Here is a 14,339-nt window from a genome sequence, read left to right on the forward strand (position 1 = left end):
CTTATGAAATATGCATTTTAACTTGTTATATGTAAGTCTGTCTTGTTTATGACAGTTTAAAACAGCTTCAGCCTTTGTGCATTAAACGAGAGAGTAGAGAAGATATGGTGGCTAAATATTACTGTCATCCTGCTGTTTAAAGGTATAGGAATGTGCTCACCCTCAGGCCATCCGAGATGTAGATGAGTTTGTTTCTTCATCAGATTTGGAGAAATGTAGCATTGCATCACTTGCCCACAGCAATGGAAACACCTTCCTCTGCGGTTGCCTCAAAGGCTTTACGGGACTCATGTGAGACATTTTATTTCATTATATTCTATTTGTAGGATTTACCATTAAATCTGCACAGATCAAGCAGCGTTTAAACAGCTCTAAACAAATATGTGTCTGGATTTTGATGTGAGAGACAACAGGAGATTCTCTTTTTTTACTGGAGGAAGCGTTATTATGGATTATGGACTCGTATTTTAGTTAAAATGTCTTAATGATGGATTTGTTTCAGCTTTTGTCTTCTCAAGATGTGAACTGATGGACTGGAGTGCTGTGGATTACTTGTGGATTATTGTGATGTTTTTATCAGCTGTTTGGACTCTCATTCTGACGGCACCCATTCACTGCAGAGCATCCATTGCTGAACAATGAAGTGATGAAATGAAAACATTTCTCCGAATCTCATGAAGAAACAAACTCATCCTAATCTCGGATTATCTGAGGGTGAGGACACTGTCAGCTCAGCGAATGTTCATTTTTGGGTGAACTGTTCCTTTAAAAGGTCTACTGTTGCATACTTCGGCACAGTCGCAGTATGCAGTCCTCCAGTATTCCATTGGATTGGCAGAGGAGCGTGTTAAGCCACGCCCCGTCGCGCTCAGTGGGCGTGGTCAGCACATGTGTCAGCAGCAGCTTGAGTCAGTCCAACAATCTCACCCTCATCCGCCAGGAATACTTCAAACTATCAGGAGAGACGCCCGGAATGTGTCTGCTCGCATCAGTTCTCCTCTTCATCACATCATAAAGGACACTCGCCGAATCACAGGTAGGACAAATGAATATTTCATATCTTAAAGATTTCCTCTATACCATAAAAACCCCACCTGAGTTCAAGTAAAACCTAATTTCATACAAATATCTGAAGTATTTCCTTACTAGTGTCATTATGCATCATGAATATGGCGCTGAGAAGGAAAAATCGCCATGTTTCGGAGATGAAGCTTGACTGTCGGTAAAACAGCGGAGATTTTATTATTATTTGTGTATTGTTTATTGATCCGAATATGGAAACAATGTTGCATTTGTCATATCAAGCCAAGCATCAGCTGAGATCAGTGTTTGTTTGTTTGTATCATCGCATGTCGTTTGTATGTAAACAGGGTCAAAGTTACTGCATGTAAAGATGCTTTACTGATGCTGTCTCGTCATTTGAAGACATGCTGTCCTCTTCAGGCTTGAGTTGTTTGTCACAGATAGTGATTTGGTTCACTGTGTGGGTGTAAATGCATGAGTGTGGGCGATATATTCAGGAGATCAGATGGACAGCAGCAATCAGATGAGGAGGAGGAGAAGCTTTCTGTCCTTTCACTGCTCTCTGTTAGTGCTGGAGTTGACGAAGAGTCTTAATATGAAGCAGATGTTATGCTGAAATGCAGCTGCAGTCTGTAAAAACACTAAATCAGATGGATTTGCTCTGTATAATAACCCTGGATGGACAAAAGAGATAAAAAATCAGGTGTTTAGACTTTATTTTCACACATTTTTTGACAAAATACAATACTTTGAAACCATTTTCACTCAGAAATTGCTAGTAAATTCACAATTAATTACAAAATAATTTTTTGTTTGTTGTTTTTGTAAATTAATATGTGACTTCTAACAGTGTAAAAATCTTTCACAGTCTGTAATTTTGATTTATTTATTTTTTGTTGACAGAGACGAATAACACCACATTACATTACATTTTGTCACGATTACTACAATCAAATCCCCAAAAACAGCAATGCAACTGCACTTTTAAAGTTATCATTTTTAAATTATTTTTAAAGAAAAATTTGCCTTTTTACCTGAAAAATAGCAATGCAATATGGATTTTAAAATTAAAATCTTAAAATGATTATAAAGAAAAATTTGCTTTTGTGACTTTTTTTATTTACAGTTCCTTACCCAAAAATAGCAATGCAATATGATTTTAAAATTAAAATCTTAAAATTATTATTAAAGGAAATTGTGCTGTTCGTAGCATTATTTTCATGACAATTCCATCTAGGGGTCGACCGATATGTGTTTTTCAGGGCCGATACTGATACCGATTATTACAGATCAAGTAGACCGATAACCGATATTTTGAACCGATATATATATATATATATATATGTCTGGTGTAAAAATGAACATTAATGTCAAACTTAAGAATAACAAGGGCTCTGACAAAAACTTTCTTTAAATGCTTTTAAATTATTTTATCGGCAAATGACCGATACCGATAACCATAAAAAAGCTTAATATCTGTGCCGATAATCGGTCGACCCCGAATTCCATCCCAAAAATAGCAATGCAATATGATTTTTAAAGTTAAAATGTTAAAATGGTTATTAAAAGAAAATGTGTTTTTGTAACATTTTCTTGATGGTTCCATCCCAAAAAATGTGATTTTTAAAATCATAGTTTTTACATTAGCTATTATTAAATGAAAATCGTGTAAAAACCTTTCACAATCCGTTATTTTGATTCTTTTTTTTATTTTTATGGTGAATAACACCACATTATTGCAGTTTTACTGTAGTAATCTGGTATCTTGCCAGTAACAGTGGACATTTATTGTAATTATTGATTTCCAGTGTAGTCGGGTGTGTCTGCTTAGTCAGTAAAAGTTAAGTATGGGCTTATGGGTGTATATAATACTGAATAATGCACTCAGTCATCAGAAACAAAACTGCATTGCTCTCTATGCAGGCTGTTATCATTGTGGCTCGATCCATGTCATTTTATGTAAGTGGTTATTAAATATTTCCTATTTGCATTTCACAGGAAACAGCTGCTGTTTGTCCCGTTAGATTGTGTCATGTAAGCGTGACACCCAGAAAAGGAGGAAATGTGATAAATTCACACTATTTCTAGTGATGCTCTTAATAAGTCACACATTCCAGTGAAATGAACAAGCTGTCGTTTGCATGAGTGTTTATATGAAATCTCTGTACTTACATGGACCTGTGCTTTTCCACTCAACTATTGCGTAGCTAGTTTCACCCAAATATCATCTGAAGAGGAACACTTTATTTAGTGACTTTCATGTTTGCAGGTTTGTGACAAACACACGTGATTGTATTGTTCATATGTAGGTTATCGTCACCCTTGAGAGTGTCTGACCTCACAGAGAAGCTTTATCAAGATCGGCACAGAGTAGACGCGTCACTGTATCTGTGCGTTACAGTCAAATAGCCTTTGGACTGTTTGGACTTTCTAGCTGCTTCTTTGAAGTATTTAGGTGAATCCCATTAAAACTTGTCCAGGTCGTATTTCACTCCAATGTTTTGTGTGTGTGTGTGAACTATTTTCTTTACAATCTCCAATGATATGTAGCAATGCTATGGGATTTTTAAGGTCAAAATTTTAACATAATTACTAATTATTATTTATTTTTTTATTTATTTATTTGCTTTTTGTAAGATTATTTTCTTGACAATTGCATCCAAAATAGCAATGCAAATGGATTTTTTAAGTTAAAATGTTAAAATGATTATTTCAGGAAAATGTTTGTTTTTTGTGGCATTATTTTCCTGACAATTCCACTCCAAAAATGCAATGCAATGAGATTTTAAAATATTAAAATGATTATTAACGGAAAATTAGCTTTTTGTGAATTTAAAAAAAATTTAAATTCTGCAGAAATAGCAATTCTTTGGGATTTTTAAAGTTAAAATGCATATTAAAGGGAAATGTGTTTTTTGTGACATTATTTTCTTGATAATTCCACTTCAAAAAAATTCAATGCAATGGGATTTTATTAAAATTAAAATATTCAATGATTTATAATAATATTAATGATTATTACAGGAAAATTCGCTTTTTGGGACATTTTTTTTCTTGACAATTCCATCATGAAAAATAGCAATGCAATGGGATTTTAAAGGTAAAATGTTCAAATGATTATTAAAAGAAAATGTGTTTTTGTGACAATTTTATTCCTGACAGTTCCACTCCAAAAAATGCAATGCAATATGATTTTTAAAGTTAGAAGTTTAAAATGATTATAAAACCAAAATGTGACATTATTTTCTTGATTATTTACATCCAAAAAATAGCAAATCAATTACAGGAAAATTAGCTTTTTGGGACATTTTTTTTCTTGACAATTCCATCATGAAAAATAGCAATGCAATGGGATTTTAAAGGTAAAATGTTAAAATGATTATTAAAAGAAAATGTGTTTTTGTGACAATTTTATTCCTGACAGTTCCACTCCAAAAAATGCAATGCAATATGATTTTTAAAGTTAGAAGTTTAAAATGATTATAAAACCAAAATGTGACATTATTTTCTTGATTATTTACATCCAAAAAATAGCAAATCAATGGGATTTTTAAAGTTAAAATATTAAAATGATTATTAAAGTAAAATGAGCTTTTTGTGACATTATTTTCTTGACAATTCCATCATGAAAAATAGCAACACAATGGGATTTTAAAGTCAAACGTTTAAAATGATTATTAAAAGAAATTGTGTGTTTTTGTGACATTATTTCCATGACAATTTCATCCCCAAAAAAAAATAGCAATGCAGTGGGATTTTTAAAATGTGCAAAATGATTATTAAAGGAAAAAATGCTTTGTCATGAAATAGTCATGAAAATAATCATCCCAGAAATATGCTTCAGCAAGATATAATTCCCTCTTTCTATCTGCTTGATTTTGGGTCGAAATATGACCTGATTTTATGATTTTGTGCAATTCGCTCTTCAGGAAAAACGACCACAGTATACAGAAGTGAGAAAAGCAGAAGCGTCGAGTCGTATTGTTCTGTGAGTTTCCCTTTCCTTCCTGACTGCAGCATGTGACCGTGTGCTGAAGTCTTACATACTCTTAGACATTGGAGGGTCTGTGTGAAGGACATTCCTGGCATTCATGCGGCGATTCCTTCTTGCATGAACTTTTGCGCAATGTGCTCTCTAAACTGCAGAAACTGCCTTATCTGAGCAGCTGTGAGTGACGGCATGACCGGTATTTCACCAGATTGTCTGTTTCAGTAGATTTGAATCAGCTTCAGCGTGTCGTAAATTAACTTTTCTTGTGATTTCTTGTTCTGAGAGGGTCTTGATATTGAGTAACTGGCATCCAGAGACGAAACAAGCCCAAATATGCCCAACTTTCCCCAAGCCAACATCTAAAATAGCTTTTTCTATCAAGCTAAATAAAGCATCTCTCTGACTTTCTCTCAGTCAAAACAAACTGGGGTAGAAAAAGGAAAACTGAATCCAGTGCCAAAGACGCTCTGGCACTTTTGTTGAGCTTCGCCGTGGCATAAATGCTCTTTTGTCAGCAGTAAATCCCTGCAGGACGTCCCGCGGTGGCTGATGGGACAGATTCCAACGCTGTGTTTTGTGTAGGACAATCAGATATGAAGTGCAGATCGTGTCGAATCAGCAGTTTAGATGGATGTACAATAGACTGAAATACATTTATTCCATAACACGCAAGTGTTTATGTTAAGAAGTCAGTGAGCATCCTAAAATACACTTGTAATCTGTTTTAAGCACTTGATTTGTAAAAAAAAAAACGTGGTCAACTACTCGGGCCTGAAGAAGCGTCTGGAGAAGAGTGACCAGACCTGGATGGTGCAGTTCCTGGAGCTCTCGGGCCTCGACCTGCTGCTGGAGGCCCTGGACCGTCTGTCGGGACGCGGCTGCTCTCGAATCGCAGACGCTCTGCTGCAGCTGACGTGTGTGAGCTGTGTGAGAGCCGTGATGAACTCATCCGCCGGGATTCACTTCATCGTGGATAATGAGGGATACGTGCGCAAGCTGTCACAGGGTAGAGCAATCTTACTGTATCATATTTGATCTCCAAATGATCAAACTCTGCTGTTAAACCTGTTGCACACAAGCCACTCCATGCCTTCTGTCGTCTGATCGATAGTTTAGAGAGTTTTATCCAGTCAAAGCTCTTTTAGTGTAATTCTCGAGCTGGAGCTTCACGAGTCAAATCTTGACTGATTTTTATCAAGTAAACGTCAGAATAACTGCAGTAATATCTCCAGATGAACACTTACTGGACTGAAGCAGCTTGGCTTCACTTGCTTACCGTAATGTTATGAAGCTACGAGAATACTGTTTGTGCCCAAAAAAATAACGACTTTGAGATAAACAGTCATAATTATGAGACAAAGTGAAAATCATGATGAGAATTATGAGATAAAAATTCATAATTATGAGATAAAAAGTAAATTATGAGACAAAAAGTCAAAATTATGACAAAAAACACATTTGCAACTTTTTTTAAAATATATTTTTTTTCTATTTTGTCTAAAGTTTCAGTAAACCGTTCAATAAAAAAAAATCTATTTCAAAAGATTTTTTTGACTTTTATAGTCATAATTTTGTCTTTTTATCTCATAATTATGACTTTTTAATCTAACAATTTACTTTTCATAATTTTCACTTTGTCTCATAATTAGGACTTTCTATCTCAAATTGATGAATTTTTATCTGAACATTATGACTTGTGGACTTGACTTAGGCATTTTTATCTCATAATTGACTTGTCACAATTTTGACTTTCTCATAATTTTGACTTTATCTCATAATTATGCATTTTATCTCATAATTGACTTGTCATCGATAACGATAGAAAAAATCTTTGATATATCGCACGATAGTTTCACGCTTTTTTCATTTATAGGGCGCGTGTTATGAGTGACAAGCAGACAGCCAACAGAACACAAACACATGCTGAAATGAGTGCCGTGCCTGTCTGCGATGAGGAGACTGTGAATCAAAAAAGGAATATTAGTCGAATTAAAAATAAAAATTCGCATTCGAATGAAAAAACGGTATATTTGAATTTTAGGTGTGCGTCAGGGAGCCTTATTAGAATATCTCACATCTTTTAAAGGGATAGTTCACCCAAAAATGAAAATTCTGTCATTAATTACTCACCCTCATGTCGTTCCGAACCTGTAAGACCTTCGTTCATCTTCAGAACGCAGTTCCTGGAGCTCTCGGGCCTCGACCTGCTGCTGGAGGCCCTGGACCGTCTGTCGGGACGCGGCTGCTCTCGAATCGCAGACGCTCTGCTGCAGCTGACGTGTGTGAGCTGTGTGAGAGCCGTGATGAACTCATCCGCCGGGATTCACTTCATCGTGGATAATGAGGGATACGTGCGCAAGCTGTCACAGGGTAGAGCAATCTTACTGTATCATATTTGATCTCCAAATGATCAAACTCTGCTGTTAAACCTGTTGCACACAAGCCACTCCATGCCTTCTGTCGTCTGATCGATAGTTTAGAGAGTTTTATCCAGTCAAAGCTCTTTTAGTGTAATTCTCGAGCTGGAGCTTCACGAGTCAAATCTTGACTGATTTTTATCAAGTAAACGTCAGAATAACTGCAGTAATATCTCCAGATGAACACTTACTGGACTGAAGCAGCTTGGCTTCACTTGCTTACCGTAATGTTATGAAGCTACGAGAATACTGTTTGTGCCCAAAAAAATAACGACTTTGAGATAAACAGTCATAATTATGAGACAAAGTGAAAATCATGATGAGAATTATGAGATAAAAATTCATAATTATGAGATAAAAAGTAAATTATGAGACAAAAAGTCAAAATTATGACAAAAAACACATTTGCAACTTTTTTTAAAATATTTTTTTTCTTCTATTTTGTCTAAAGTTTCAGTAAACCGTTCAATAAAAAAAAATCAATTTCAAAAGATTTTTTTGACTTTTATAGTCATAATTTTGTCTTTTTATCTCATAATTATGACTTTTTAATCTAACAATTTACTTTTCATAATTTTCACTTTGTCTCATAATTAGGACTTTCTATCTCAAATTGATGCAACTTTTTTTAAAATATATTTTTTTTCTATTTTGTCTAAAGTTTCAGTAAACCGTTCAATAAAAAAAAATCTATTTCAAAAGATTTTTTTGACTTTTATAGTCATAATTTTGTCTTTTTATCTCATAATTATGACTTTTTAATCTAACAATTTACTTTTCATAATTTTCACTTTGTCTCATAATTAGGACTTTCTATCTCAAATTGATGAATTTTTATCTGAACATTATGACTTGTGGACTTGACTTAGGCATTTTTATCTCATAATTGACTTGTCACAATTTTGACTTTCTCATAATTTTGACTTTATCTCATAATTATGCATTTTATCTCATAATTGACTTGTCATCGATAACGATAGAAAAAATCTTTGATATATCGCACGATAGTTTCACGCTTTTTTCATTTATAGGGCGCGTGTTATGAGTGACAAGCAGACAGCCAACAGAACACAAACACATGCTGAAATGAGTGCCGTGCCTGTCTGCGATGAGGAGACTGTGAATCAAAAAAGGAATATTAGTCGAATTAAAAATAAAAATTCGCATTCGAATGAAAAAACGGTATATTTGAATTTTAGGTGTGCGTAGAACAAAAATGAAGATATTTTTGATGAAATTCGAGAGCTTTCTGACCCTGCCTGGGAACTGACACGTTCAAGGCCCAGAAAGTCAGTAAGGACATCGTTAAAATAGTCCATGTGACATTAGTGGTTCAACCGTAATGTTATGAAGCTACGAGAATACTTTTTGTGCCCAAAAAAAAATAAAAAATAACGACTTTTGAGATAAACAGTCATAATTATGAGACAAAGTGAAAATCATGACGAGAATTATGAGATAAAAATTCATAATTATGAGATAAGTCAATTATGAGACAAAAAGTCAAAATTATGACAAAACACATTTGCAACTTTTTTTTAAATATATTTTTTTTATATTTTGTGTAAAGTTTCAGTAAACCATTCAATTAAAAAAAGATTTTTTTTTTTACTTTTATAGTCATAATTTTGTCTTTTTATCTCATAATTATGACTTTTTTAATCTAACAATTAACTTTTCATAATTTTCACTTTGTCTCATAATTATGACTTTCTATCTCAAATTGATGAAATTTTATCTCAACATTATGACTTATTGTGTCATAATTAGGATTTTTTTTATCTCATAATTGACTTGTCATAATTTTGACTTTCTCATAATTTTGACTTTCTCATAATTTTGACTTTATCTCATAATTATGCGTTTTATCTCATAATTGACTTGTCATAATGTTGACTTTCTATCTCATAATTTTGACTTTTTATCTCATAATTATGACTGTTTATCTCAAATTTTAACTTAGTATGTCATAAATGAATTTTTATCTCATAATTATGACTTTTTATATTATAATTATGACTTAGTATATCATAATTTCAACTATCTCATAATTATGATTTAGTATGTCATAATTTTTATTTTATTTTATTTCAAAATTATGAGCCATAAAAGCCTGACGTGTCAATGATACTCAACAACAACAAAAAACATGCAAACATTTTTTTTTGTAAATATATTTTCTAAAGGTTCAATAAACTGTTCCATTTCAGAAAAACTGATTTTATTCACTATATTTTCATGTGTCAGGCTTTACAGGGGTAAAGGAATAGTTCACCCAAAAGTCATTTACTCACCCTCATGTCGTTCCAAACCCGCATGGATTTCTTTCACGCTTCTCTTTTGAGGATGCATGTGTTCACAATCCAAAAACCAGTCTGTCGAAGTCACGCAATCACTGATTCTATACGTCTGAAAGAAGTATTTGGCTGAACTGTTCCTTTAAAACTGTGCACTAACTATCCAGTAGACGAGATAAATTCAGAAAAACACACATTCCTCCAAAGCATTGCTCACAGTATCTGCATTGCACAATCTTCACACCTATCACATGCTTTGGCTGTTTTTTTAACCATCAGAAGTACAAAGTTCACATTACGTCTCCCAAAAATTAGCTGCTAACACATCCTAAAAGTGGAGAGGGAGAAAACGATGGAGGAGGAATCTAAAACGATGGAGGAGGAAGCTAAAAACACTGTATTTCCTTTCCCTTTCCCTCCAGCGTTGGACACATCTAACACCATGGTGAAGAAGCAGGTGTTTGAGCTGCTGGCGGCCCTCAGCATGTTCTCCTCTGAGGGACACAGACTCGCTTTAGACGCTCTGGACCATTACAAGGCAAGTGATGATATGATTCCTGCGTCTCCGTCTGGATCAGTTAAGCGATTGATATCAGGTCAGAAAGCGAGTTTTAAGTGTCGGTGATCTGAAGTGGTCAGCTGAGACAGATAACATGCGTCTCAAATGATCTCTTAATATGTCATTGTTTTACTGCATGTGGGTAAAAACACAAAACGTCACACTGCTGCTTCTAAATAGACTTAAGAATTTTATTCTCTCTGCAGAAGTGACATTTACACTGCAAAAAAAGTATGCTCTTTCTCGTTATGTTGGTCTTGTTTCCAGTACAAATATCTGAAGTTTCTTAAATCAAGATACATTTACTGGAGAAGCAAAATGACAGAATATAAGAAGCCTTGTTTTCTGAAAAATTTATCAAAATGAAGTGAGCTTTTGCTTAAAACAAGGACAAATATCTGCCAATTGCTTATTTATTTACTTATATATTTACTCGCTTATTTGTTTACATATTTCTTATTTACTTGCTTGCTTTATTTATATATTTACTTGTTTATTTATTTACATATTTCTTTACTTGCTTATTTATTAAAATATTTCTTTACTTATTTACTTGCTTGCTTTTATTTCTTTATTTACAGGTTTCTTTACTTATTTAATTGCTTATTTATTTACATATTATTTACACATTTACTTGCTTGTTTATTTACATATTTACTTGCTTTATTTATTTATTCACTTATGTATTTACTTGCTTGTTTAATTACATATTTACTTGCTTTATTTACTTATATTTACTTGCTTGTTTATTTACATATTTACTTGCTTTATTTATTTATTCACTTATATATTTACTTGTTTAATTACATATTTACTTGCTTTATTTACTTATATTTACATGCTTGTTTATTTACATATTTCTTTGCATATTTACTTGCTTTATTTATTTATTTACTTATATATTTACTTGATTGTTTATTTACATATTTACTTGCTTTATTTATTTACTTGCTTGTTTATTTACATATTTACTTGCTTTATTTATTTATTCACTTATATATTTACTTGTTTAATTACATATTTACTTGCTTTATTTACTTATATTTACATGCTTGTTTATTTACATATTTCTTTACATATTTACTTGCTTTATTTATTTACTTATATATTTACTTGCTTGTTTATTTATTTATTGTAAGATTTATTGTAAGAAGTCTATGGAGATTTCATTTTGGCTGTAATGTACTAATGAGATTTTAAGAAAAATAATCTTGTTTTCCCTTTGAATTAAGTTTATTTTTCTGACTCCATTGGCAGATATTTCTCTTGTTTTAAGCTTAAAGGCAGAGTAAGGGATTTCTGGTAGCCAATGTTTATATTCACTTCATTTTTCATTTTTTTTTAAACAAGACTTAATATCTTCAGTCTTTTTGCCTCTTAATAAATGTATATTGATTTAAGAATGTTTATATTTGTACTGGTAAACAACAATCCTAAGAAAATCATATTTCCAGGGTGAGTGGATTATTTATTACTATGTTAAACAAGGTGTTTTAACTGAACTTCAGATAAAATGGAGACATTTTGTGCATGCATATTTTCAATCGGACAGTCATTTTCTTTTTAAGCCTCATACAACCAACAAAGTCTCAATACCAGGAAATTACGGTTTTCTTTTGGAGCAATGATATTAGCTTTAGCATGGGGATTTGAAAGGAAGGTTTAAGAATAACCATGTCAAAATGTCAAAAATATGCCTATTGTAAAGTTTGCATGACATGATGTGATGTGAGACAATGCTGTGTTTGTCTAACAGTCTGTGAAGACGCAGCAGTATCGATTCAGTGTGATTATGAATGAACTCCAATCCACTGATAACGTGCCATACATGGTGACTCTTCTGAGCGTCATAAACGCCCTGATCTTCAGCGCCGACGACCTGCGCCAGAGAGACAAGATGCGCAAGGAGTTCATTGGTACATTCAACTAGACGTAGATACTACAGTACATATAGAATATAGAATACTAGCGTAAAAGTATAAGTAGCATGCAAGTATGCCGTTTAGAACACACCCCTTATTCCAAACACAGCTCTTTTAGAATACTAGCATACTACTTACTGCATACTGTATAGTGTGAGTAGTATGCAAAAATAGTGTGAGTAGTATGGAAGAATGCTATTTTGAACACAGTCCTTAGCATGGAATATAGAATACTAGCGTAAAAGTATAAGTAGCATGCAAGTATGCTGTTTAGAACACAACCCTTATTCCAAACACAGCTCTTGTAGAATACTAGCATACTACTTACTGCATACTGTACAGTATGAGTAGTATGCAAAAAATAGTGTGAGTAGTATGGAAGAATGCTATTTTGAACACAGTCCTTAGCATGGAATATAGAATACTAGCGTAAAAGTATAAGTAGCATGCAAGTATGCTGTTTAGAGCACCGCCCTCATTCCAAACACAGCTCTTGTAGAATACTAGCATACTACTTACTGCATACTGTACAGTGTGAGTAGTATGCAAAAAATAGTGTGAGTAGTATGGAAGAATGCTATTTTGAACACAGTCCTTAATCCAAACAGCCCTTAGCATGGAATATAGTATACTAGCGTACTACTTACTGCATAGTACACAGTGTACACGGAATGCTGCCTGCTATTTATTAAAAATAGTGTATGAAATAACATGCAATGTGCAACTATTGAGACAGTAGTATGCTTTAATTTAGTGTTATTTCTGTAAATTGCAGTCTGATCACATGAGTAAAACTGTTCAAGACATGCCCTTAGCATGCAATATAGAATACTTGCATACTACTTACTGCATATTGCACAGTATACACTGAATGCTACCTGCTGTTTATTAAAAATAGCATGTGAAACATCATGCAGTGTGCAACCATTCAGACAGTAGTATGCTATAATTTTGTGTTTATTTAGAGTTTTTTCCTGGAAAATAAATTAGTTTTTTTTTTAAATGTAAATTGCAGTCTGATCACATAATGCGTAAAGAAAGTGTTAACTCTTGTTTCTTATTGTATATAGCACATTTTGATCAATTTAGTAGGTAATCTAGGTGTGCAACCTATTGTGCATGATATTCATATTGCATACTTCAAAAATAGTATGAGTAGCATGCAATTATGCTATTTTGAACACAGCCCTTATTAATAAAATCTAAAATAGTACCTCAATGATACTAAAATAACACATCTGTATATTGCACATTTGGACTATAGGTCATCTGAACTGTGCACAATATGCATACTGCAAAACTAGTATGAGTAGTGTGGTTAGTATGCAGTTGCTAACAGAAGTGATCAGGTCTTAATTGCATTCACCTGTTTGTCACTCAAGCACACGCCTCCTGTTTTGTGCTTTAACACAACTGAGCTTTCCAACAGAGCGCTAGATGTTTTTGAGCATTGTTTATGGTATATTCATGGACTTTGTTTATTTTCATCTACCAGGATTACAGCTGCTTCACCTGCTGCCGAAGTTAAGGCGAGTTTGTTTAATTCATTGAAATGTGCAACTGTGCACAGAAAAACAAAGTAGAAGTGCACACCGAGCAAAGGAAATTTGCAATAAAGCTCAAGTTGGAATGCTCAGTTAGTGTGTGTGTGTGTTATAGAGAAGAAGATGATGAAGACTTGATCATCCAGTGTGAGGCGTTTGAAGAGGCTATGGCTGAGGATGAGGACGAGCTCCTGAGGCTTTATGGAGGAATTGACATGAGCAACCATCAGCAAGTCTTCACATCTCTGTTTAACAAGGTGAGCAGCAAGGGATCAGCCATAATGCCAAAAATATTATTATTATATGATTTTTCCCCCCATATTCTATCAATAGTGGTTTGGGGAAGGAAATGCTTTCCCAATGTTTGTCTGACCTGGAGAATGAATGTAAACATAACTTGTTTGTTCACAACCTTTAAATTTAGTGCTGCATGAAATGCATTTTATGTTTCCCTAAATTCTGCATTTTTCACTTTATATTTTCTGCTTTCTGTGTCTTATGATTTAATACAAATGTATCATCAAATCTAATCAAATGAAAAAAAAAAAAAAATTAATTTACAACAAAACATTGCTTTTTTTTTTTT

The 14,339-nt window shown here is 33.4% G+C and overlaps 1 protein-coding gene across 1 annotated transcript in view; it reads left to right on the top strand.

The window, feature by feature from the left end:
* Nucleotides 1–1,497: 1,497 nt before the first annotated feature.
* The window catches only part of LOC107716040 (inverted formin-2), a 46,122-nt gene continuing 33,280 nt past the window's right edge, over nt 1,498–14,339 (top strand). The window contains exons 1-4 of the mRNA XM_016522360.1: nt 1,498–1,587; nt 5,744–6,020; nt 10,151–10,266; nt 12,044–12,203. Coding sequence (XP_016377846.1) covers nt 1,498–1,587; nt 5,744–6,020; nt 10,151–10,266; nt 12,044–12,203 — 643 coding nt within the window. The remainder of the gene's footprint in view (nt 1,588–5,743; nt 6,021–10,150; nt 10,267–12,043; nt 12,204–14,339) is intronic.

This window comes from Sinocyclocheilus rhinocerous, unplaced genomic scaffold, assembly GCF_001515625.1.
Source record: "Sinocyclocheilus rhinocerous isolate Xijiao unplaced genomic scaffold, SAMN03320098_v1.1 scaffold1862, whole genome shotgun sequence".
Lineage (NCBI taxonomy): Eukaryota > Metazoa > Chordata > Actinopteri > Cypriniformes > Cyprinidae > Sinocyclocheilus > Sinocyclocheilus rhinocerous.